The sequence below is a fragment of the Paralichthys olivaceus genome, chromosome 18, assembly GCF_024713975.1.
Source record: "Paralichthys olivaceus isolate ysfri-2021 chromosome 18, ASM2471397v2, whole genome shotgun sequence".
NCBI classification, from domain to species: Eukaryota; Metazoa; Chordata; class Actinopteri; order Pleuronectiformes; family Paralichthyidae; genus Paralichthys; species Paralichthys olivaceus.
Window position 1 is genome coordinate 20,254,155 of NC_091110.1, and position 23,346 is coordinate 20,277,500.

The following is a 23,346-nucleotide window of genomic DNA, read 5'->3' on the forward strand; positions in this document are numbered from 1 at the left end:
GTGTGTGTGAGAGAGAGAGAGAGAGTGAAGGTGATGGCGACAGTAAAATGATGACATTCAGATCAAGATTCATATCAAGCGCTCAGACTCCTCAATTGATTTTGAAAGACGTGAATAAATCCACTTTAAAAAGGCTGAGAGACGCAGTGCAAACACAGTGTGTGTGTGTGTGTGTGTGCGTGTGTTTATTTCAGTTCCCAGTTTAAACCTGAAGACAAATGAGATAAAACCAGACTTCAGTTTATTCTGACACAGTCTACGTCCCATCTTATTTTTATTTCCCAGATCATTTTTCATCCGTCTGTCTCGTGAACCAGCAGAAAACAAATCGTCTGTCACTTTTCTTTTGGCCTAAAAAAAACTAGAAGGACGACGAGGAAGGGAAAGAAAACAGAAAAGAAGAAACGTTAAAGGAGAGAAGTGAGATTTCAAGAATAAAGTGATCATTGGAGTCATGTTGAGATCAGATCAGTTTCATCAGCATCAGGACTTTGAGAAGATTTTCCAGAAAGAGAGAATCTGAGACGAGCACAGGTTCTCCTGCATCTTCTAACAACATATATAATATATGGACTTTATTCACAACATCTCAGATTGTTGAGAGGACACAAGGAGAGGAGACAAGGACAGCACACAAGGAAAGGAGAATAGATAGGAAGAGGAAACAAGGTGAAATATTGGTTTTGAAGTGGAAGAGAGGAACGGGTCGAGGAAACAAGAAAAGAATAAGATGAGGAATCAAATGAAACTAGGGAGGTAAACAGGAAGATGAGCATTAAGATGTGAGCAGAGGAGACGAGGACAGAAGACAAGGAGAGAAGAGCGTTGTTATCTAGAGACGACTCTTCACTCCCTCACTCCCTCCTCCTGCTCTCCTTGTCTCTCCTCCTCTGTTAGTTTGTTCTAACGAGACCTCATTTGCTGCAGCGTCCCTGCAGACAGGAGCGGCTCCGTGTTTGAATAATGAGAGGACGGGTGGATAACAGCCTCCGACAGACCCAGCTGTGTGTTAACGAATGCACGCGTGCTCAGTGGCTCGGTGCTCTTTCACATGCCAGCGCATCATCGCAGCTGTAACAGGATCCAGTTGTTTGTGACGAGCACGTCACCGACCTCTGCGGTCTGATATCGACTCGCTGGTCACGCTGCACCGCGAGGACACGGCCGGAAAATGCAACTGTCCAGAGGGAGGACATGAGTCAATCTGCCTCAACACAGGCAGAGTGAAGGTTCATCTGAAAACTGGTTCCACTGAGAGCCCGTTAGAACAACTGGTGTTATATAACATGTCCCCGCCAGCAACCTGGAGCGATCAAGACTGGACGAAAACAACACATCTACACGTCCACGAATATAAACCGTTCAGTCGATCTCAGCCTTCGAAGACTGTGAGAGTCAAACTAAGATGAAACCGATGCCCAATGAATTCTGTGATATTTTGGATCCATCGGAGCCGTTCTTTAAATGCAGTCTGTGACACAGCCAACGATGAAAGACTCGTTAATGCTCGACGTTAGCTACGTATCCTCGGTCTGAGCTGCACCCTTCATTCATTTCATCCATATTCCTGCACGTGTTCTGAAAGTGTAGCAGTACCACCGTTGATCAACAGGGGGCAGTGTAGACAATAGTTTGAGCAGGAAATTATAGGACACGAGGAAGAGATTTACAAGAACACCGATGTGGACGTATCCGTTTTTACACGTAAAGGAAACATGCGTGAGCTTTAGCACACACATTCAGGATCGACGAGGGATCGAACCACGAAACGTCCGAACACAGGTCGGACGCTCTACCTCCTGATCCAGGAACACGACAACAACACGCAACAGTGATGAGCGAGCGTGCACAGACACAAATGGACAGATTTTGTTGTTGACATGATGCAGAGCAGCGGATTAACTTCAGACTGATGGAAGAACTCAGCATAATGATGATGAGCTCCATGTGAATCCCACTCAGCGTGGACACATGACTGATTCCACACGCATGACGTCTGATGTTGTGGCCCAGTGGTCCAGAGACAAACATCCATCCACATCACTTCCCCTCCACAGCCACCGGGACGCACGCAGATCAATGGGCTCGGGCTAATTAGACCGAACACCGCTGCCACTTTAATTAGTGTCGGACACAAACAAACATGTCGTGACTCTTGATAAACATTTGAACATATAGACTTTAAATGTGTCAGACACAAACGAGACAAACGTCCACTAATTGTACTGCGTGTCCTCGGGAAAGACGACATCGTTAAAGTAAATGTATGGATGTGAAATTAAGACGACCTTCATCCACTTGGTTTAAAGAGAGCGAGCGGACGTAAATGGGACTCACTGTTTTTTTGCGGTGGAATAGAACAGAGTATCGACAATCGAAGAAAATAATCAGAAATGAAAAGATTGAGGGTTAAATGCTTTCTTCTGTTAAGATCATGTATGTATGTGTGTGTGTGTGTGTGTGTGTGTGTGTGTGTGTGTGTGTGGGGGGGAGCATGTTTGAGTATTTTAACATTATTTCAATTATTTGTGTGATACATTGTGACGGCTCATGAATAATTCTAATCCTGTGCAGGAAGCGTGTGTTTATCTACCCTTTACACACACACACACACACACACACACACACACACACACACACACACACACTAATCTAAACCTGATTCTAACTCGGACCTTTAAACCAAACAACGTTTTGAACTTGTGGGGACCAGACAGAATTTCTGCCTCGAGGTAAACAAACTTCGACTGGTCCTCACGAGCATAGCGATGCTGGTGGGAACACAGTCACACACACTCACTGCTCCACTGGGATGATAATGCCACAGATAATTAAGAGTGAAACTGAATCACAAAATGAAGCGATAGTGCCAGTTTGAGTCTAATTAAAAGTTCCTTGGCCCCTTTTGCAGAATATTTATTTAAATGCACAAAGAAACATACACTCGTGTGTGTGTGTGTGTGTGTGTGTGTGTGTGTGTGTGTGTGTGTGTGCGCAGCAGGAGAAAACACACACACACACACACACACACACACACACACACACACACACACACACACACACACACAGGGAAATCAACACGAATAAATGCTCAGGGTTTACCACCGTAAATTAAAATGATCAATGATTCCTCAGCTGTTGTCATCAACTCTTATGACAGAGAAATATAATTGAGGTTTGAGATTTTACAGTTTAACCACAAATACCAGTAAAGTTTATTCACAGTTCAGTTTTCTGTAATCATTCAAAGATTTAGAACAAACTCCAACTTACAAATTAGAAATGCTTCGTCTGTCGACGAGTCAGAAAAACAGATCAATATTTATTTCATGCTCTTACTTTTGAATGATCGAACCATCTGCTTTCTTTTATTGTGACACTTCTTTCACCCTTTTTTAAAACTGCATATGTCATCATCATTAAGATGAGTTATACAAACAGAGTTTAATGAGATCATCATAATCTGTTTTCACTTGTCAGTTACCAGGATGACAGACACCCCCCCCCTGCAACAGGTTCACAGAGCAAGGAGTGGAAACCTGCAGCTGAAACTATGAGAGCTGACCGTCGGTAAAACTTAGTGGACGAAGTCAACAACCGGAAATAAAGAAGTTAAACTCGTTTTATTTCAAATGTAACTGAAGCTCTGACATGAAAGTTCATCACATTCATTAACATCGACTCACACGTTCTGAAACATTTTCATCAAATCTGCTCATTTTTCAGTCTCATTAAAATCCAGAGACTTTCCTCAACTCGTCGGTTTAATAGAATAATTGTCGCAGCTCCGGCTGAAACATTGTGAAGTTGATTTCTGAGCTCAGTTGATCTGATTTCAAAATGAGAGCAAAGAAAATTCTGTTCAATTAACGGCAAATAAAGAAACAATGAAAAGTCTGTTTGACGACACTGAAGGTTTAAAACAATCGCCTGCAGTGACACACACACACACACACACACACACACACACACACACACACACACACACACAGGACCAGTCACTGTGAGCAATCAGAACAGTGAAGAGAGACAGAGACGCCACAAACCTGCCGACACCAATCAACATCACTGCCTCACTGTCGTCCAGTCACATATACATCAACCACAGAGGAAGAGGGGAGGAGGAGGAGAGGAGGAGAGGAGAGGAGGGAGAGAAGAGAGGGGGGAGAGAAGAGAGGAAGAGGAAAAGAAGAGAGGGGGGAGAGGAGGAGGAGAGGAGGAGGAGAGGAGGGGGGAGAGGAGGGAGAGAAGAGAGGAGAGGAGGGGAGGAGGAAGAGAAGAGAGGGGGGAGAGGAGGGAGAGAAGAGAGGAGGAGGAAGAGAAGAGAGGAGGAGGGAGAGAAGAGAGGAGGAGGAAGAGAAGAGAGGGGGGAAGAGGAAAGGAGAAAACAAGTGTGTGTGTGTGTTTGTGTCTGTGTGTGTGTGTGTGTGTGTGTGTGTGTGTGTGTGTGTGTGTGTGTGTGTGTGTGTGTGTCTGTGTGTGTGTGTGTGTGTCTGTGTGTCTGTGTGTGTGTGTGTGTCTGTGTGTGTGTGTGTGTGTGTGTGTTTATTTAACTGAACAGATGAATCTATGCAGGATCACACATGGACCAACAGCGCCTCTCTGTGGACATCTCTAGAACCGCTCGGAGCCTTTCATATTAAAATAAATCAATAATAATAATATGGAGTCACGTGTCACAGTGTAAATTATTTAAACATGCATTTCAAATGAATATCAAATTAAAACTATTTTCATTGTGCAAACCAAACACGACACGTTTAAAATGTAGAAAGAATAAAAACAAAGAGTTTTAGTCTGACATGTTCCTGAAACTCCAGCAAATAATAATATAATAAGATAATATGTTACACAGTTCAGGTCTGAAACTTCTCAAATGTTACACACACACACACACACACACAACACACACACAACACACACACACATTAATTCACAAACAAGAGATGAACTGAGAATACAAACTCTCCTTTCAGATTTACTTGAAGAAAAGCAGCTCTTATTGTGAAAAGCCTGAGAGTCAATGAGTCAATTACAGTGAAGCAGAATTAAACTGTTTCCTGAAGAAAACACACACACACACACACACACACAGTAACATACACACACACACAGAAACACTAACACACACACACAGTAACACACACACACACACAGTAACACAGAAACACACAGTAACACACACACACACACAGTAACACACACTAACACACACACTAACACACACACACAGTAACACAGTAACACACAGTAACACACACACTCACTTTATCTGACGTCCATTTTGTTTTTTCTCCATGATGAAGAGTATCCTGTTTCTGGTCTGGTTGGCGCCTCCTCTGGTAACAACTGGAAAACTAACCAACTAATAAACTGACTAACTTCTAACCAGTAAGCTAACTAGTAAACTAACTAGTAAACTAACTAGTAAGCTAACTAGCTAACTTTAGCCTGTTGAGTGACAGGCCTCATGGCAGCAACACCTGAAACAACTGTCATTCACGTGGGAGAAGCCCCGCCCCTTCTCCACCTCTAATTGGCTCCTCTTCCTAAACCTCAACCAATCAGAGACAGGTTGAGGGCGGGGCTTACATATACATTTTTAATATAATATATAATATATATAATATATATGTATATTATATATATATTATATATAATATATATTGAATGGACATGCACAGCAACAGAAACACAGTAAACATCAGCTTCAGAATCAAAGATCCTCAGAGAAACAGTTTGTTTCAGAGCCTCTGAAACTTCCTCTGTTATTATTCCTCCTCTGACTTTCTGCTGCACATGACTTTCATGAGAAGTGTTGCATCACTGCTCGTGTCTTCACTGTGCTGCTCCTCATGGCAGTAACATGACAGTGTGTCACACGGGGACGTGCACGGGGACGTGCACAGACTGTTAGAAGACAACACACACAGCTGCTGTCAAACGTTCACTCAGGTCTGAAACTTCTCATCGCTGTTTATTATCTGAAACTTCTATCGTAGTATTTGTTAAATGTGAGACTCATTAAAACTCCTCCCACAAAGCAAATATGTTTTTCCTCTCCTCTGTAAAAACATTCAAACCTCAGTGTGACCTCCAGCAGCTCCCTCCTCCTCCTCCTCTTCCTCCTCCTCCTCCTCCTGGTGCCTGAACCACAGGAAAGATGGAACGAACACAGTGAGGCCTGAGTCATGTTAATGTTCAGCTTCTCAACACACGGAAACAGACATAAATTATTTATTCATCAAAGAATGAAGACAAGATATTTTTAATAAAAGATAATAAATGTATAAATCCAATGAGTTTCTTTATATTTGGTTTATTTTAAAAATGTTCCATCTAAAAAATCTTTCAAATGTTTTTTATTGACATTTAAACATTGTTTTATTGGACGACATGTTTTTACACTCGCCCTCATCCATCCGAACAAATCCAAGTTTTCTGTTGAGCGACTAAAAGATTAGTATAAAATTAATAACCAACAATTTTAACAATGAATTATTGGTTAAAGTTCAGATTCAAATAAAAACTTTTCTCTGGAAATATCTGCTCGTGTTTTATGAGCGTGAACTGAAGGTGAAACCTGGCAACGTGCACGTGTTCGTGTTGATGAGAAAAGAATCAAAGATGGAGACGATCGTCACAAACCTGGAAAAATCTACTTTAGATGAAAGACAAAAAAAATCACTTCAAACTTTTATTCTCCCGGACATTTAACTGCAGGTCAGTTTGAAGAAGGCAGACAGAGCTGATGGAGCCTCGTTAACTTCAGCACGTCGTTAGTCTCGCTCGTGTCACGAGGAGAGAAGAAGCAGCGGTGAACGCTCTCAACCAATCACATCGCTGGTCTGCAGCCAATCACAGTGAAAACGACTCGTTAAAAACCAGGAAACTTTTAAAACATGAAGAAGTCTGAACAGTTTAGTGGATTCGTTACAGCCGCCGCTCCTCTGGTTCAGGAAGCAGAGGATCATGGGTAATGTCCAGCGTTCAGTTGTGTTTCAGTTCACTGAGTGCGGCTGCAGAGGGCGCTGTTGCTCAGTGTTGATTTGATTCCAGATGTAAATCAGCCTCTGTTTGATTTGTGCTGTAACACGCGTTCAACAGAAACGTCTTCCGTTGACGAACTGTCGCTGCGTCGTGTCGCTCGGCCGAAGTTCAGCGAAACTCAACTTTAAATGTTGGCACCAGCCAATCAAATGAATGTGAAAGAGGAGGCGGAGTCAGCTCGTGAACCTGGCGTGTGTTCTATCACATTTTATTTCCTGCGTTCTTCTCTTTAGCATCGTTAGCTAACATGCCACATTAGGAAACTGTGATCGTTGTCATGACGATGGCTGCAGCACTAAGAGTCGGGTTTGCACCAACAAGCGTAAACAACAACTTTAAGTTATTTCATTGAGTCAATTTAAAAATGAATTAAAAGTTATTAAAATGTCTCATTTGTCAAGTCGACGTGGAAACGAGACGCAGCCTCTCGAAGAGATCGGATCTAAAACGTGTTTATAAGAATGAATGACAACATGTGACATCAGTTAGAAACTTTCTGTGAACATGTGATCAGACGAGCGCTCATATCCGCTCAGTCCAGGTTGTGACCCGACCACTCCCCCTCACGACGTCTGTTGGACTCGTTGGTCCAGCGGGGGGTGTAACGGGGGAGGGGGGGAGGCGGCAGCGCTTGTCTCCACTGCGGCTCAGGTTGGTGGGGTCGGAACCAACTGTCCTCTGGGCGGGGGGGTCCCCTCCACTGACGGCTGGGAGGAGGGGGTGTCCATCCATATGGGTGGGGCGGGGCTCGCATCTGTGGGTGATAAGGAGGTGGAGGGTGGAACAGCGGGGGGTGGAACCCTGGATTGGACTGCAGGGCGTCGTGGGGAGGGCGATGATGTGGGCGGTGGCTTAATCCTCTGGGAGAGAAAGATCTGCAGGAGAGAGAGAGAGAGAGAGAGAGAGAGAGAGAGAGAGGCAGAGATACAGAGAGACAGAGAGAGAGAGAGAGAGAGAGGGAGAGAGGCAGAGATACAGAGAGACAGACAGAGAGAGAGAGAGAGAGGGAGACATTCATTTGGATTATTGATTAATCTGAAAAGGTCACTGAGCTCTGGCTGCGTCTCGTCCTTACCCGTCCCAAGAGTCACCACATGGTGGTCGTCTCTCCTCTCTGTCGTAGGAGTCCGCTGCAGCGTCACATGGTCGATGTGTGGCACCTCCTCTCTGTGGCTCCTTCTCAAAGTCGTCCATCCCCTCGTTACTGTTCAGAAAATAAATCGAGAGACGAGTCAAAGAAACCGAACTGCAGCAGAAAGAGTGTGTGTGTATGTATGTATGTATGTGTGTGTGTGTGTGTGTGTGTGTGTGTGTGTGTGTGTGTGTGTGTGTGTGTGTGTGTGTGTGTGTGTGTGTGTGTGTCACCTCCTCTTCCGTCCACGCACGAGATCGTGCAGATAGTTCTTTCTCTCTATATCGTGACCTCGTGACGAGTTGAACACTGACGACACAGAACGTTTAACATGTTTATTTTTCAGCCATTTGAAAGAACACATTACGACACGTGATGATCACACGTGATGATCAGACTCACAGTCGACAGCGTGTTTCGGATCCATCCCGTCCACGTCGATCAGATACCTGCAGGTCACAAACAGCCGTTAAACACCGACTGGTTAAAGAAAAGCAGCGAGCGCGGTACTGTGCGTACCTGCAGATCAGGTAACCGGTGCGATTCAGGCCGTGGGTGCAGTGGACTCCGATCAGTTTGTCTACGATAGAAACGTCCGTTAACATGTGACTGATGTGCTCATGGTACAAAAACAGCTGGAACTCTAATCGTCCTTCGTCGCTCACGCTAAAGGTTCCAGGTGTTAAGTGTTCTTACTTTGTTGTGTTCAAGGCTTTTTTCTGTTAACATATAACTCTGCTCCGGTCGGGACGTTGTGTGATTTCCTGACACGTGAATCTAAACCTGCGTCGTCACGTGTTCTCACCGTTGTCTGCGTTTTCTCGTAGAAACCTGCGAACTGTGCGCTTGAAGCTCAGGATCGTTGAGTCACTGGGAACCTCATGACCACGTGTGAAGATCTTCACAAACAGCAGACAATTTGGCATGTCCTACACACACACACACACACACTTTATATTCCAGTAATAACGTGACCTCTCTGTGTGAGTGGGTCGCTGACTTCACTTGTTCACCTGTAGTTTGTAGTATCGTGTGGTGAAAGTCAGATCAATAATCAAACCCAGCTCCTGATTGTCTTTGCTCAGCGTCTCCAGCAGCTCCCAGGGGCCGAAGACGTCCGAGCCAGAGAGGAGACGGTTCAGAGACTGAAGAACACAGATTATCGTCACTCACACGTCCATCGAACTCATTTTAATCAAGCTGCTGTTTCAAGGTTTAACAGGTGAACTCCACGTTTGACCTCTCACCTGTTTGAGAGGAACCTTGAAGGCGATGAAACGTGTCCCGTCAAGTCTTTTACCGACGGCTTTATAATCCAACCATCTGATGAGAGACAGACAAGCTGCTGTTAAAACACGTGAGGGACATTTTCCTTCATCGCCATGGATACAGTGTCCAAACAATCCAAACCGTTCCAAATGCGTCACGCGGTCAAACTTTATTTATAAAAGAACAACACAAAATGTACAGTTATAATAAAGTTTCCTGTTTTAAACAGAGCAACACGTCCGTTCAGTTTCTACAGCGGAAACATTGAATATCAGTTTCTCTTGAAAGTGAAAATAAAACAAACGTGTTGAAATCATATAAAGAAATATTCAAGAATTAAACATCTTATATAAGAGGAAATGATTGTGTCCGTTCTACAGTCAGAGGATTGAAATAGTATTTAGTCATGATGTTGTTGTTCTGAAGGAGATACGTTAGGAAGCATTGAGGTTCCTTTCCTTTCACAAAGGATGCTCTGATGTTTCCTCTGCTGAAGGAGATTAGGAAGCATCCCGTTAGGAAGGTTCCTCCTCGAACACTTGGACTCTCTCTGTGAACACTCACCTCTCAGACAGATGTTTAATGATAACACAACTTCACATTTAACTTTCTTCAGTTCAACAAACTGAAACTGATCCAGTCTGACGAGGCAGCGAGTCTGTGACACGTCACTCAGCTGCTGGTCTGTGAGCATGTTGACGTGTTAGCATGTTGACGTGTTAGCATGTTGACGTGTTGACATGTTAGCATGTTGACGTGTTAGCATGTTGATATGCCATGTGACGTGTGAGCTGTCACTCACCTGTCAGGTAAACCTCCTCGTGGCATCTTCTTCACTGTTATTGAACGAACCAGCAGAATGTGACGGGCAGCACGCGCAGCGTCACACGTCACCTGCACTCGTTAATCTACCGGAAACACGCGGGAAAACCCGAAGACACCGAAACGACCGAATGTGATAAAAGTCTCAAGTTAAAAGTTTCAGTGGAACCGGTCGCGTTCCATTTATTTACTGCAGCTGCTGGCGCACGTTGATGACGTAGCTACACACGGCGCCTGACTTTACCACAGAGACCTCTAGTGGTGAGGGAGTGTAAATACATGAGAGAGAGGGGGGAGGGAGAGAGAGACACACACACAGAGAGAGGGGGGAGGGAGAGAGAGACACACACACACAGAGAGAGGGAGACAGAGAGAGGGAGGGGGAGGGAGAGAGACAGAGAGGGAGGGGGGAGACAGAGAGATAGGGGGGGAGAGAGAGAGGGGGAGACACACACACAGAGAGAGAGAGGGGGGGAGAGAGAGAGGGGGAGACACATACACACACAGAGAGGGAGGGGGGGAGAGAGAGGGGGAGACACACACACACAGAGAGAGAGAGGGGGGGAGAGAGAGAGGGGGAGACACACACACACAGAGAGAGAGAGGGGGGGGAGAGAGAGAGGGGGAGACACACACACACACACACAGAGGGAGGGGGGGAGACAAAGAGAGAGAGAGGGAGGGGGGGGAGAGAGAGGACAGGGGAGAATACAAACAAAAAGACATGAGTTTGATGGATGTATAAAATCTTTATTTACAAACATCAGTGGACACGAAGAGAAGAAATAAAAGTTAGATTTAAAGGTGCAGTGTGTAGAGTTTAGTGACATCTAGTGGTGAAGTGTCATGCTGCAGCTGAACACCCCTCCCCCCCCCCCCCCCCCCCCTGCCTGTGGCAGCTTCAGTTGTTATAAAAACTCAAGAGGTTTAAGTTTGTTCAGTCTGGACTAATGTAGAAAACATGGAGGCCTCCGCAGAGAGGGTCGATCTAAATATAAAGTATTTAAATATAAAGTATCTAAATATAAAGTATCTAAATATAAAGTATTTAAATATAAAGTATTTCAATATAAAGTATTTCAATATAAAGTATTTAAATATAAAGTATCTAAATATAAAGTATTTAAATATAAAGTATTTAAATATAAAGTATCTAAATATAAAGTATTTAAATATAAAGTATCTAAATATAAAGTATTTAAATATAAAGTATTTCAATATAAAGTATTTCAATATAAAGTATTTAAATATAAAGAGCCTTTTCTGGGGTAAAGAAAACTAAAAGTAATTTAGATGAAGTGAAAGTGAAAACATCCTGAGGTTTATTGTACGTGAGATATTTTCTTGCTCTCTGGACTTTGAGCGACGTTGTAAAATAAACCTGTGAGTTCCTCAGACATCAGCTGATTTCTCGTCTCATTCAATCTCGTCCGATCTCCCGCTAACTGATCGAAGGCGTTCGCCTCCTGACGTTGTCTGAGCCGACCAATGACGTGGCTGAGAGCCCCGCCGCCCCGCCCTCTTTCCGGGACTCAGCGAAGGGGAACACCTCCCTGGTCAAACTCGTCATCAGACACGGCATCTCCTTCTTCCCGCCCAGAGAGCGACCTTTGGCCTGGAAGGTGTAGGCCACGCTGTGGGACAGACGGGTCATCAGCCGGGTCAGCTCCAGCTCCCGGTTCCCCTCCGTCTCTAATAAAGTGCAGAACGTCTGGAGGAAGACGGAACCCAGAGGATGCATGAAGGCTCCGTAACCTGAGGAGAGGACGGAGGACAGGGGGTTAAACAGAGGACAACGTCATGGCAACGCTTCGGAGAGCTTTCGTCACTCGACTGATCTGGAGAAAGAGGAAGCAGCTTCTTCATCTGGTCAAACTTGTGTCTGAAGTTCACCTGGAGCTGTGGCGTACATCACCGCTGTGTCCACAGGAAAGTGCAGGTCCTGAGAGAAGCTGCTGTCCGTGACATCGTCCCCTGAGTCCACCTCCACGCCATCGTCCAGGTCGTGTCCCCGACAGGCCTGCGGAGACAGAAGAGTCCTCATGAGACACAAAGTCCTTCATGTCCCAAAGAGACGTGTTGATCATCGTCACCGTGTCTTCACCTGAATGAGAAACACTTTGGCCTTTTCCTTCATGTGCTCGTTGTCGAAACACGAGAAGACGCGAGACAGACGCACACGTTCCCCGTCAGCTCCGAACACGCAGCCCTCGTCTCCGTGAGAGGACAGGACGGCCAGGAAGCAGTCCTTCACAGGACGTCTGCTCTCTGCGGCACAGACACACAACCACACACACAACCACACACAACATCTTCATTAGTCAGATTCAGATTCAGATGTGTGATACGTGTCAAAAAGCACACGTCAACAGAGGTCGTGAAGGACATGAAGACAAAGTTTATAGATGTCAAATCAAGAGCAACAAAAGACATTAGGTCATAAATAGTGTCATCATGTAAAAAGCACCTTTATAAAAGACGTTGTTTAAAATTCTGTCACAGCAGAAGATTGATAGATTACCGGTCACTTCACGATAACGAAGACGTGAGCGTGTCCTCAGGAGACAAAACATCAGATAATCTTCTCCATCACCTGATTCGCTGTCTGCTTGACTCTGTGACCTCAGAACAGACCTCGACAAACAGGCTCGTCTGGTGTTTAACGGAGAATCCACTGAACCAACAGATCAAACTTCAGCTTCCAGACATGAACAGTCACAGTGACCTCCAACCTGCTCACGCTGATCACACTGTGCTCGTCACGTTAGAGTTCAAACACTGCAGCAAGACGTTGATCAGGACGTCTTCAATAATCATGTCCGGTTTCTCATACGTCCACGAGGTCACGGTGCCGAGAGGCGAGGACAACCAGCAGTGAGTGACCCGGGCGTGTGTTTGCTCAGCGACACTCAGACGCTGTAAAACTGAACCTGGTGATTATACAACTTCAGCCGTGAGTGGGTGTAGTCGTGAGGTCCTGGAGCCCGAGTGTGTCATCGCTCAATCACATGTGTTTGCTCTGCAGGAGATTGTCTGGATCTTTACCAGCTCCTGGTTCTCCAGAGGAACCTCAGGGTTCTCAGGGTTCCTCTGGAGAACCAGGACTCTGATGATAAAACGCGTCTCACATAAAACTCAACTCACGAAGAGTCTGAGGATCTTGTTTCGATTTCTGTCTCCTCTCGACTGTACGCTAATAAAATGTGACATAACAATGTGAACTTTAACTGAGTCTGTCATGAGGGATTTTACAACCACCAGATGATCAGTCCCCCCCCCCCTCTAATATCAGAGTCAGGCTCCAAGAGAAAAACGTAATTAAATTAAATTAGAATGAAAACTCAGATCAAGAAGATAAGAAACTAAATCATGTGTTTTATTTACTGCTGATTCTGTCTGTATTTATTTATCGAGAGAAAACTTTGACAGCTCACTGAAATCTTTCATAAAGAAAGAAACATTCATATGAATAGAAATAAAAGCAGAGGGATTTACAGTTAGCATCAAAACAGATCATTCATCGACAGCAGTGTGAGTGTGAGTGTGTGTGTGTGAGTGTGTGTGTGTGAGTGAGTGAGTGTGTGTGTGTGAGTGTGTGTGTGTGAGTGTGAGTTTGTGTGAGTGTGTGTGTGTGAGTGTGTGTGTGTGAGTGTGAGTTTGTGTGAGTGTGTGTGTGTGTGTGTGTGTGTGTGAGTGAGTGTGTGTGTGTGTGTGAGTGTGTGTGTGTGAGTGTGAGTTTGTGAGTGTGAGTGTGAGTGTGAGTGTGTGTGTGAGAGTGTGTGAGTGTGTGAGTGTGAGTGTGTGTTTGAGTGTGTGTGAGTGTGTGAGTGTGAGTGTGTGTTTGAGTGTGTGTGAGTGTGAGTGTGTGTTTGAGTGTGTGTGAGTGTGAGTGTGTGTTTGAGTGTGTGTGAGTGTGTGAGTGTGAGTGTGTGTTTGAGTGTGTGTGTGTGTGTGTGTGTGTGAGTGTGAGTGAGTGTGTGTGTGTGAGTGTGTGTGTGTGTGTGGTACCTGTGAGGAAGAGCTGGTAGATCTCCTCTCCACTCAGGTCACTGTGGAGCTCCACCTTGAAGCCCAGCTTGCTGAGGGTCCTGTGGAGCCTCTTGGCGTCTTTCTGGGCCCCGGGTCTCCTCCCCAGCTTCACCCCGGGGTCGAACTCTGCCACGGACACGACCAGCGCCCGGTTGCACTGCCTGTCCCCGTCCATCAGTCGTCTCCACTGCAGCATCCTGCTCCTCCTCCGTCTGCTCTGATGAAGATGAAGTGTCTCGGTCTGTGTTCTGTCAGTTCAACAGGTGAGGCCACGCCTCCAGCCTCACCTGCGTCACCATATATGGAGCTTCCTGTCGGAGCTGCTGCAGGATCACATGAGCTGGTCGAGGCCTCGGTTACGTAACTCTGGATTCTTGCTTCATTCTGCTGGAAACACGTCGCCCTCAGGAGTTTGCTCTTCACATGAGTCAACGTTTCTCCACCAACAATTAAAACTGGTTTAATTTAACAACTCAACAAATCTCTGCTTCGAATTCAATCCTCAGATTCTGAGCTGCAGCGACGAAGAGTCATCCAGGAACATCGACTGACAGACGCTGAGGAAACCACAGAACTTCTTCTCTCTGGAACAGATCAGTAAACCTTCCAGTTGTTCTTTACACTCAACCATTAAGATTTATACACTGATCATTTCTTTTATGATTTAACACCTGCAGAGCAAGTTCATTAGACCCACTGTGAGGTTTCCTGACAGAAAATCAATATAATAGTTATTATTATATTAACTAAATTATTATAATTATTATCAGGGTTATTTTTTAACATTTTAGTCAAATATTTTAAAACGTTTTTATTCCAACATGTCAGCTGTTTTCTCATCAGTGAATCCATAAATGTAAAGTGTTCAGATCTGAACCCTCTTAAAACATCAATAATCCACCTCTTACCTCAGGATTCAAACTATATATTGTAATTATATAAACATATAAGTGTAAATATAGAATAGTAACTCCTGCATATCTGTTGGTTTCTCTGTTATTTTGTTTTCTAGTGTGATGTGATGAATTTTCATCTCCTTCGTTCACTTTTAGTTTCCCTCTGAAACAAACTGTGTCACGTGTGTGTGTCAAACCATCTCACTTCCCGTACGTCCAACCTCTGCAGACTCAAACTCAGACGACGTGTCAGAACTCAGTGAATATTTATTAACACAAAGGAGGAACCAGAAAATGAAGCAACACTCACAACTACCAAGTGAAAAAGCTTTTTTAAACAATCGAACCCTCGTGCCACACCTCGTTTAACAAGTTTAACGTTCGTACAAAGGCTTTAGAAAAAGTGAGATTCTAAAAAATACAGTTTGAAGAAGTTAGAGTCAAATATTGACCAATTGTTTGTCCTTTACAATATAAAATGTGATACATCTATAAAAAAGTTTTAAAAAACAGAAGACGAACAGATCACTTGTATGAGTCACACAGTGAAGGCAGCTCCTCACAGCTGATTGGTTCTTCTGAGCGAGAACGGCTGCGACTGAGTTAAGGCACCGTGAGCGCTCGCTGCTGATTGGTGAGCGGAGGTAGGAGGTGGGACGAGGAAAGGCTGCTGGTGCAGGGGGGCAAGAAGGGGTGAACTCCTGGAAGCAGCCATCAGGGGTGAGGGGGTGGGGGTGTCGGAGGAGGCGGAGGACGGCGTGGAGGGTCCAGAAGTGGCAGCGTTTCGGCTCAGAGGAAGGGCGGACCTGTGGGGCTTGGTGGTGAGGGACAGCGGCTGCAGCTGCTCGGCGTACGGCGACATGTGTCCGCTGTAGGAGGAGTGCGTGTGCTCGGTGTGCGTCGGGGCAGGAGCGGCGGGGGAGGCCAGCGCCGTGGTGGGTGTGGCCGGGGAGTCCAGCGAGGAGGCGGGGCTGGCCTGCGAGAGGTGTGTGTGCGTCAGGTGAGAGATGGTGTGAGGGCGGGTGTGTGTGTGCGCAGTCTGTGGGGGAGGGTGGGGGAGCAGAGCGTGTGGCGTCTCCTCGCGAGGTCTCTTCAGCTGCGGAGAGAAATCTTCGTCCGCTGCCGGAGCTGAGAAACAATCACATGTCATCAGGTCGTTTCTCATCAGCGAGAAACACGAGACAGAAAGAATTCATCAAATCACACAGGGAGAAAAATCTCATCGTATTTCACGACAAGAAGAAGAAGAGGAGGAAGAGGAGGAAGAAGAAGAAGAAGAGGAGGAAGAAGAAGAATTAGAAGAATTAGAAGAAGAGGAAGAAGAGGAGGAAGAAGAAGAAGAAGAAGAGGAAGAACCTGACTTTTACTGTGGAAGATTTGAGACACTGACACTGAGCTGATCATCTTCTTACCTTCGAACTGAGTCTCGCTCTTCGTCCTCTTCCTCTTCTTCTTTTTACCCTGAACACAAACACACACACTGAACTTTACACCCGGGATCAGCCGATGAGAACAGTGACTGTGGTGCGTCCGCTCCGTCGCTTGTACTCACGTAGTTGTCTCTGGCCGACCAGCCGGGGTACAGCTTCGAGTGGAGGAGTCGCTCTTGGCGAGCCAGTTCATAAAACTTACTCTGCTCCTCTTTTGACAGCGAGTGCCACTGTGGAGAGAAGAGGACGAGATGTCAGCGCACACAGACACACACACACACCACGCACACACACAGACACACACAGACAGACATAGACACACACACACACTGACCCTCTGTCCCAGTATCTGGTTGATGGTGGCGCTCTCTTTCACGTTGCACTGAGCGACCACCTTGGGTCTCTCCTCCCTCATGTACAACATGAAGGCGTTCAGGGGTTTTTTGATGTGAGGCTTCTTCTCGTCTTCTTTCTCCTGCGGAGCTTCAGGCATCGACTTCCTGCTGGAACAGAAAACCATTTCATTCACATCGGCTGCGTCGGGAGGTTCTGCACACCATGTAGCAGTTAGTGGGAGAACCATGGTTCTAGTTGTTCTATGAGTAGTTTTATAGACTTATAGATTTTATTTTTGGATGTTTCAATAGTCACAGGGAAAGTTCTACATGAGGTGGAGAACCATGCAGAGATACTTCAGAAGGTTCTGAGTCTGAGGGTGGATTGGACCTTGAAGACGGCTCAGGGCTTTTTTTTTTATCATGTTCGTGGGAGATTTTACAGTAACACATTTATTTTCCTTGAATTCTCCATCTGTGCACTAAACATACAACAACACAACAACACAAAGGACGTGTCGTTACCTGGAGTGGCTGCTGCACCCAGGCTCCTGCTCCCCCCCTGTGGGGACGATGGCAGGGTGGGGGATGGACGTCTGGGGGGTCGGCACCAAACGTGGAGAGAAACCACTCGACACCAGACTGTCGACAAAACACACACGTTTCATTTAATACAAGATCACAGTTACACATTCTATCTGTGGAGCACATTATCACTTATTATACAATGAACAAAATGTGTCGGTCCATTCAATGACTGCAGACACACAACAAACCCGATCAACACGAGGACACACACTCACCTGGACAGAGCAGCAGGTGTGAACCCTCCTCCCATGGGATACATGGACTGTCGCTGCCTGAAGACACAACAACACACAGAGGAGGTTTTCAGACTGTCAGTGTGTGTGTGTGTGTGTGTGTGTGTGTGTGTTTTACTTACAGCCAATCAAACAGGTGAGGGATCGGAGTCATGCCTCCAGGAGAGACAGGGTAACAGGCAGAGTGAGACGACCTCGACACACCTGAGATTAACACACAGACGAGTTACACTACGTCTTTGTTGTTTCAATAACACAAACGTGTGTGTGCAGGTTTGAAGTGTGACAGGTGACACTCACCTGCGTCAGGAGAGAAGCCCGGCGACGCCCTCTGAGGGGAGAAGGCCTCTGGACTGTAGGACAGCAGCGGGTGGAGGTGGGTCATGTGGGGGTGCTGCACTACAGGTACACTGTTAGACTGGAGGGAGGGAGGGAGGGGGAGGGGGGGGGGAGAGAGAGAGAGAGAGAGAGAGAGAGAGAGAGAGAGAGAGACGCAAGCTGATTACTAAAACTGCAGCACTGTCCTCTGTCCACCAGGTGTCACATCTGTCTCTCAAATATAAAGTTGTTTGTGATGAAGACAAGTTTCTGTCGACTCGTTCAATAGTTTTTACTTTTATCAGTTTCTGCAGAAGTCAAACCATCACATTCAGAGTGACAGAAAACCAGAAGGAACCGAAAGTACAATTATTCAATCAGGTTGTGAAAGATTTGAACAAATCATCATTATGAGGCGGACGGACAGGATCCACATGAGAAGTAATAAAAATGTAATAAGAGGATTAATGAACGTGTGAGGGACAGAAACACAAACTGATATTATTGATTTATTGACCTCATCACAACATTCTGCAGCGGATGTGAATCCTCATGTATGAATTAATTCACTTCTCCTTATGATAAATGTGGTTTTTAACACTGAGCTCTAAATAAAAATAATCAGACTATTCACACTTCAGGTTTGCCCTAATTCCAGAGTCACATGACTGAGACGCTGCTGTTCTCAGAATCGTCTTGAGCCACACGTCGTTTTACTTCTTTTTGAAGTGGGAAACTTTGAAACGTCCTAAAATTCATTTCTTACATAAATGATGTAAATTCAGAAAACGAAGTCAGCTCACAGGACGTATAGCGGAGTTACTGCTCATGATGATTAACTGCTTCTTTTCAAGGAAGTTAAAATATTCCAGGAAGCTGTTTGATGGGAAGTTGTAGCGCCGCTGATAACATTCAGAACTGTTCATTTCTTCATTTCAGGCGTTTATCTCTCAGAACACTGGTATTTTTTCTACTAAGTTAAACAACGGCTGCTAAATTATCTGTATCCAAACATGGAGACTGGAAGGAACTGGAGCTCGCACAGCAAACACAAGTTTCAACAAAGAGCCGAGTGAGTAACCAGGTTATAGTTGGTTTTATAACCCGATGTCATGTAAACTAGAAACACAGCGGAGGAACAGGAGGTTACACACACACACACACACACACAGACGTTTGTTGTTTGACTTCCCAATATATCTGAATAAACCAGGTACATCTCACAAACTAGACCCGTGAAGAAGAAGAAGAAGAAGAAGAAAACCCCACAGTGGTTGTGTTTGAGAAGTCGTCCTGTTTGTTAACGACATGTGACTGGATCACTGCAGCAGAGGAGGCGATGAGAGTGAAAATCCCCTTATTTTATGATGAGCTCCTTGGGACAACGTCACATGAAACAACCATCTTATTTCTCGTGTCCATGTAAACGTGCCGACTGTTAGAATCCCTGACCTCAGTCATGCTGCCGTGACTGAGGTCAGTTGTTTGCAGTGTTTGAGACAAACAAGCTGCAGATTCTTCACAGTGAGTAAACGATAGAAAACACTGAACTCCACCACTTGTGATTTCCAAGATTTTGATCCTGAACAATAAAAGCTTGTGTCACAGTCTCTTCTCTGAGGCGGCACTGTGGTCCAACATGTGGCGCAGAGACACACCACTGACAACAGCTAATTCACCGTGATGAATGGAGCACAACGGGATTTATCTTATTACACTGATTTTCAGTTTGCAGCTCATGTGTGTGTGTGTGTGTGTGTGTGTGTGTGTGTGTGTGTGTGTGTGTGTGTGTCTAACCAGTTCTTACCAGTTGTGTAGGAGTAGCAGAGTCTCTGATTGTTGCTCTTCCAGGGACGTCCAGCAGAGGCCACTGAAATGGCAGGTACTGTGGAGAGAGGGGGGAGATCAACAGGTCAAACTACTACACACAAAATATAAAATCATGTTTGATAAAGTTTCAGTTCAAGTATCTGAGTCCTGCTTCAAACCGTCAGACGACCAGGAAACGTTTGTGTGCAGGATGTTGTGGTTCCACTCGGGCAACGCTTCACTACCTCTGACACCAGGTGAGATAACAAAGTTCAACAACTACATGTTGACATTCTTCTTTCTAGTTTGGTCCATGTCCCATCTGCTAACATGGAGGAGGAGGTTAATGACCAATACTCCAGCCAGCCACCAGGGGGCGATCAAGATTATTTGGCTGCACTTTGTCATGTCGTCCATCGTTGGACTGAGACCTAAGTAAACGTCCTGTTCCTTCTTGTTCGTGGTCATGTGATGTGTGTTTTCAGGCGTCAGTACAGACGGAGGCCGTTTCAGTCAGAACACCACGGAACCAGGCAGCCATCATTTTGAATTTCAGTTGTTCTGCAGCTCGTCCTCATCTGCTGCACGCACCAAACCTCCCCCACCAGCATTTGGACATACAAGTGGAGGGCTGTCCCCCCCCCCCCCCCCCATCCAGAGGCCTGAGGAAGCTCTGGCTCAGAGCACTAACTGGATCCAGCTGTTAGAAATACCAAGAAAATCAATGTGCACACACACAATCAGTCTATTACAGAGGGAGGCATAAAATCACTGTGCGCCTAGAAGGAGAAGTTATTAGGCTTCCTGCTGTTTATGAAACCCCCCCCCCCCCCCACACACACACAGAGAGAGAGAGAATCTTCATCTTTGTGTAGTTTAATCTAGTTGTGTGTTGTTTGAATTGTATGATATTGTCGTTTGTGATTTAGAAACAGATCTTTTAGCTGTAGAGCTGAGGAGATGGATGTTCAACCGTCAGTGAGAGGAAAGATGGAAATTCAGATGTAACGTGTTCACATGTTAAAAGATTGAGATTTAATTTGTGTTTCTCTCGTACAAAGTTTTGTTTGTTCGTCATCATAAATACGTTCTGTCATAAGACTCTGCTCACAGAAAAACATGAATGAGGTGGAGTCGTGTGTGTGTGTGTGTGTGTGTGTGTGTGTGTAGTTTATCGCAGGCCATCCTCCTGGTATTTTAAGAGTTTGGAGACAATGTGGAGTAAACAGAGGAATTCTGGGATTGTCCAGTCGGCTGAAAGGGACCAAGTCTAAGTAAACAGGCACTGCAACACACACACACACGCCCACACACACACACGGTCAGATTTGCCTACACAAACCGGTTTAAACAAAGTGAAGAGAAAGCGTAGTTATCTCTCCTCTGTCTTTGCTGCCGTTCAATGCTGCTCAGGTGTGACGCAGGTATGAAGGCTGGTGAAGGTCAGAGAATCTCTTGCAGATCAGACGTGTTGGTCTGAGGATCTCTGGCTACATCCACTCTTCTGTAAACGTATGCCGCCCTCTGCCTCCTGCCTCGGGTGCATGAGTACAGTAAACAGCCTGTATTATGGGTCAGGTAGCATTTACCTTGACTTAGCTTCAGACTCATCTCCTCCTCTCTCCCTCATAAACACACAAAACCCCAGAGTGAGGAGGCTGAAGAGCAAACGCCTTTGCTGTGCGTGTGTGTGTGTGTGTGTGTGTGTGTGTGTGTGTGTGTGTGTGTGTGTGTGTGTGGTGGGCGGGGGGGGGGAGCCACAGGCAGAGTGTTAGGTATAACGAGATGTAACGACCCCCCTGGTGAGTCATGCATTAGGACCATTCAGACGCTGCTAATGACAACAATGACCTGCTAACACAGGGGGGAGGGGGGGTATTACAAAGCTGAGGAATGCAGGTGTGTGTGTGTGTTTGGGGGGGGGGGGGTTGGTTGTGTGTTTAGCCGACATGTGCGTCTGCGTTAAATCTGCAGGGGAAAGATTTTCAAAACAATTAGAGGATCTGAAGGCTGCAGAGTAGAAAGATAACCAACGACCATAAGATCATAGTTGATAAACACTGTCCTAGTATTAAACCTCTTCAGAATATTAGAAACTACAAACCAATTGTGTTTTTCTGAGCAGAATAAATTATTTATCCAAGTGTACGGCTCCTCTTCTTCATCCTGAAAGATTTGTGTTGTTCCAGTTTCACGTCCGTCACGTGTTAGAAACCTCGTCAACACGTCCACTCGCTCACTGAGAAGGTTCCAGAGGTTTTCCTGCTGTTTTCTCTCATGAACTCACTCTGACATTTTACAGATGTTTTACTAGAGGCTGCAGGAGAAGATCCAGGAAATGCCCAGAGACACTGACTCAGACATTAGTTCTCACATAGAGAACCTGCAGAACATGTGAGGAACATGTGAGGAACACGTCAGGAACACCTCAGAACTTTGGTTAGTGTATGAGAGCATCTTAACAAACATGTGACAGTGCTCGACTCCTGCGACCTCAGCTCCGCCTCCACATCATCAAGTGTCCTCTTCAATAACATACATCTAAAATAGTCTTAAACTCCTTCCTCTGCCAACAAGGCAACTTTCAGATTAGTGGCCATGAGTGTTACTGTATTAAACCATCACCCTAAATCCGTCTAATCTGAGCTGAGCCTCCATAAAGCTGCAGGGTCTGGGAAATTGAGCAACACGCTGTCGATTCCCGCTGTGCAACTGCCAGCTACAGCAGCTAATCTGCAGCACAGCAGCAGCCGTGATGTGAGCTCATTCCTGACAGACTGTGTCCAGGCCTGTCTAACCCTGTACCATCAGCAGCCACCTTATCATAACAACACACACACACAAATCAAATGCCAAGGCACAAAAGACACCTTTCAAGACAATGGTGAGTCAGAGGTATCCAGGTCTCAATCTGAAAAACATGTTCACAATGTGAAGCAGTTGGAGCCTGTTGTCGTCGGTTACGCCTGTGAACGGATTAATCTGGGTGACGTCAAAGACAAACACGAGGTTCCTGAGCTGCAGCTAAACTTTCATTTTTCTCATTAACAAGTTTATTTTCATCCACTTGAAGCATCTAAGGTCACTCACTGTTGTATCTGTACAGTCTGCAACACCTCTTTAGTTATCAGCTATTCTGTTGTTCTCTAAATTTTCCACAAGCCCAATGTGAGGTCACGAAGACTAATCTGCGAATTGAATTGAATAGAATGGTTTTCAAACAACAAGGTGGTATCTTCAAAATGTCCAACCAGCAGCTGAAAACCTCCAAAATATTCAGTTCACTGAGATTCAGAAGAGAGAAGCAGCAAATCCTCTCAGAGAAAGAGAATCATTGAAACTGTGCTGTTAAAAAAAGGATTTAAATGTCTATTTAAATAGCTCATTTAATCCTCGTGTCCTTTTCTAAACTATCTGTTCTTGGTGGATGAGTGG

At 45.4% G+C, this 23,346-nt stretch overlaps 3 protein-coding genes across 7 annotated transcripts in view; all 3 read right to left on the reverse strand.

Moving 5' to 3' along the window:
- Positions 1-1,113: 1,113 nt before the first annotated feature.
- dusp11 (dual specificity phosphatase 11 (RNA/RNP complex 1-interacting)) lies at positions 1,114-10,523 on the reverse strand. Of its 2 annotated transcripts, XM_069513409.1 has the most exons (14): positions 10,254-10,523; positions 9,430-9,505; positions 9,196-9,327; positions 8,988-9,111; positions 8,702-8,762; positions 8,585-8,631; positions 8,416-8,491; positions 8,126-8,254; positions 7,851-7,925; positions 5,985-6,147; positions 5,788-5,910; positions 5,268-5,349; positions 2,676-2,771; positions 1,114-1,177 (listed from the first exon to the last, which is right to left on the reverse strand). In XM_069513409.1, the coding sequence occupies exons 1-10, from the start codon at positions 10,277-10,279 to the stop codon at positions 6,078-6,080; spliced, it is 816 nt and encodes a 271-aa protein (XP_069369510.1). In that variant the 5' UTR covers positions 10,280-10,523; the 3' UTR covers positions 1,114-1,177; positions 2,676-2,771; positions 5,268-5,349; positions 5,788-5,910; positions 5,985-6,077. The 2 variants fall into 2 exon arrangements, with proteins under 2 accessions (XP_069369510.1, XP_019963251.2); XM_020107692.2 differs by lacking the exons at positions 1,114-1,177; positions 2,676-2,771; positions 5,268-5,349; positions 5,788-5,910; positions 5,985-6,147 and having other exon boundaries at positions 6,300-7,925.
- Positions 10,524-11,005: 482 nt separating this feature from the next.
- Positions 11,006-15,312, reverse strand: LOC109648155 (caspase-7-like). The gene is made up of 4 exons (XM_069513953.1): positions 14,282-15,312; positions 12,378-12,541; positions 12,167-12,293; positions 11,006-12,028 (listed from the first exon to the last, which is right to left on the reverse strand). The coding sequence occupies exons 1-4, from the start codon at positions 14,496-14,498 to the stop codon at positions 11,715-11,717; spliced, it is 822 nt and encodes a 273-aa protein (XP_069370054.1). The 5' UTR covers positions 14,499-15,312; the 3' UTR covers positions 11,006-11,714.
- Positions 15,313-15,447: 135 nt separating this feature from the next.
- The window catches only part of LOC109642773 (transcription factor 7-like 1-B), a 10,369-nt gene continuing 2,470 nt past the window's right edge, over positions 15,448-23,346 (reverse strand). For 2 of the 4 annotated variants that reach the window (XM_069513952.1, XM_020107691.2), the window contains 9 exons: positions 19,910-19,987; positions 18,085-18,202; positions 17,907-17,988; positions 17,767-17,823; positions 17,489-17,605; positions 16,963-17,128; positions 16,751-16,858; positions 16,611-16,659; positions 15,448-16,326 (listed from right to left, as the gene is read on the reverse strand). In XM_069513952.1, coding sequence (XP_069370053.1) covers positions 15,758-16,326; positions 16,611-16,659; positions 16,751-16,858; positions 16,963-17,128; positions 17,489-17,605; positions 17,767-17,823; positions 17,907-17,988; positions 18,085-18,202; positions 19,910-19,987 — 1,344 coding nt within the window. In that variant the 3' untranslated portion in view covers positions 15,448-15,757. Of the gene's footprint in view, positions 16,327-16,610; positions 16,660-16,750; positions 16,859-16,962; positions 17,132-17,488; positions 17,606-17,766; positions 17,824-17,906; positions 17,989-18,084; positions 18,203-19,909; positions 19,988-23,346 lie in introns of all 4 variants that reach the window. The other 2 variants (XM_020107690.2, XM_020107689.2) reach the window with 1 other exon arrangement.

Bases quoted from the DNA above. Each gene is read 5' to 3' on its own strand.
- dusp11 (XM_020107692.2), bottom strand. From the start codon at position 10,279: ATGCCACGAGGAGGTTTACCTGACAG. The intron at 9,506-10,253 runs GTGAGTGACAGC...GTCTCTCATCAG, and splicing joins CGAGGAGGTTTACCTGACAG to ATGGTTGGATTATAAAGCCG. The intron at 8,255-8,415 runs GTGACACACACA...TTTTCTGAACAG, and splicing joins GTGCGTGGACGGAAGAGGAG to TAACGAGGGGATGGACGACT.
- LOC109648155 (XM_069513953.1), bottom strand. From the start codon at position 14,498: ATGCTGCAGTGGAGACGACTGATGGACGGGGACAGGCAGTGCAACCGG. The intron at 12,542-14,281 runs GTACCACACACA...TCTGTGCCGCAG, and splicing joins CTACCAGCTCTTCCTCACAG to AGAGCAGACGTCCTGTGAAG. The intron at 12,294-12,377 runs GTGAAGACACGG...CTGTCTCCGCAG, and splicing joins CCAAAGTGTTTCTCATTCAG to GCCTGTCGGGGACACGACCT.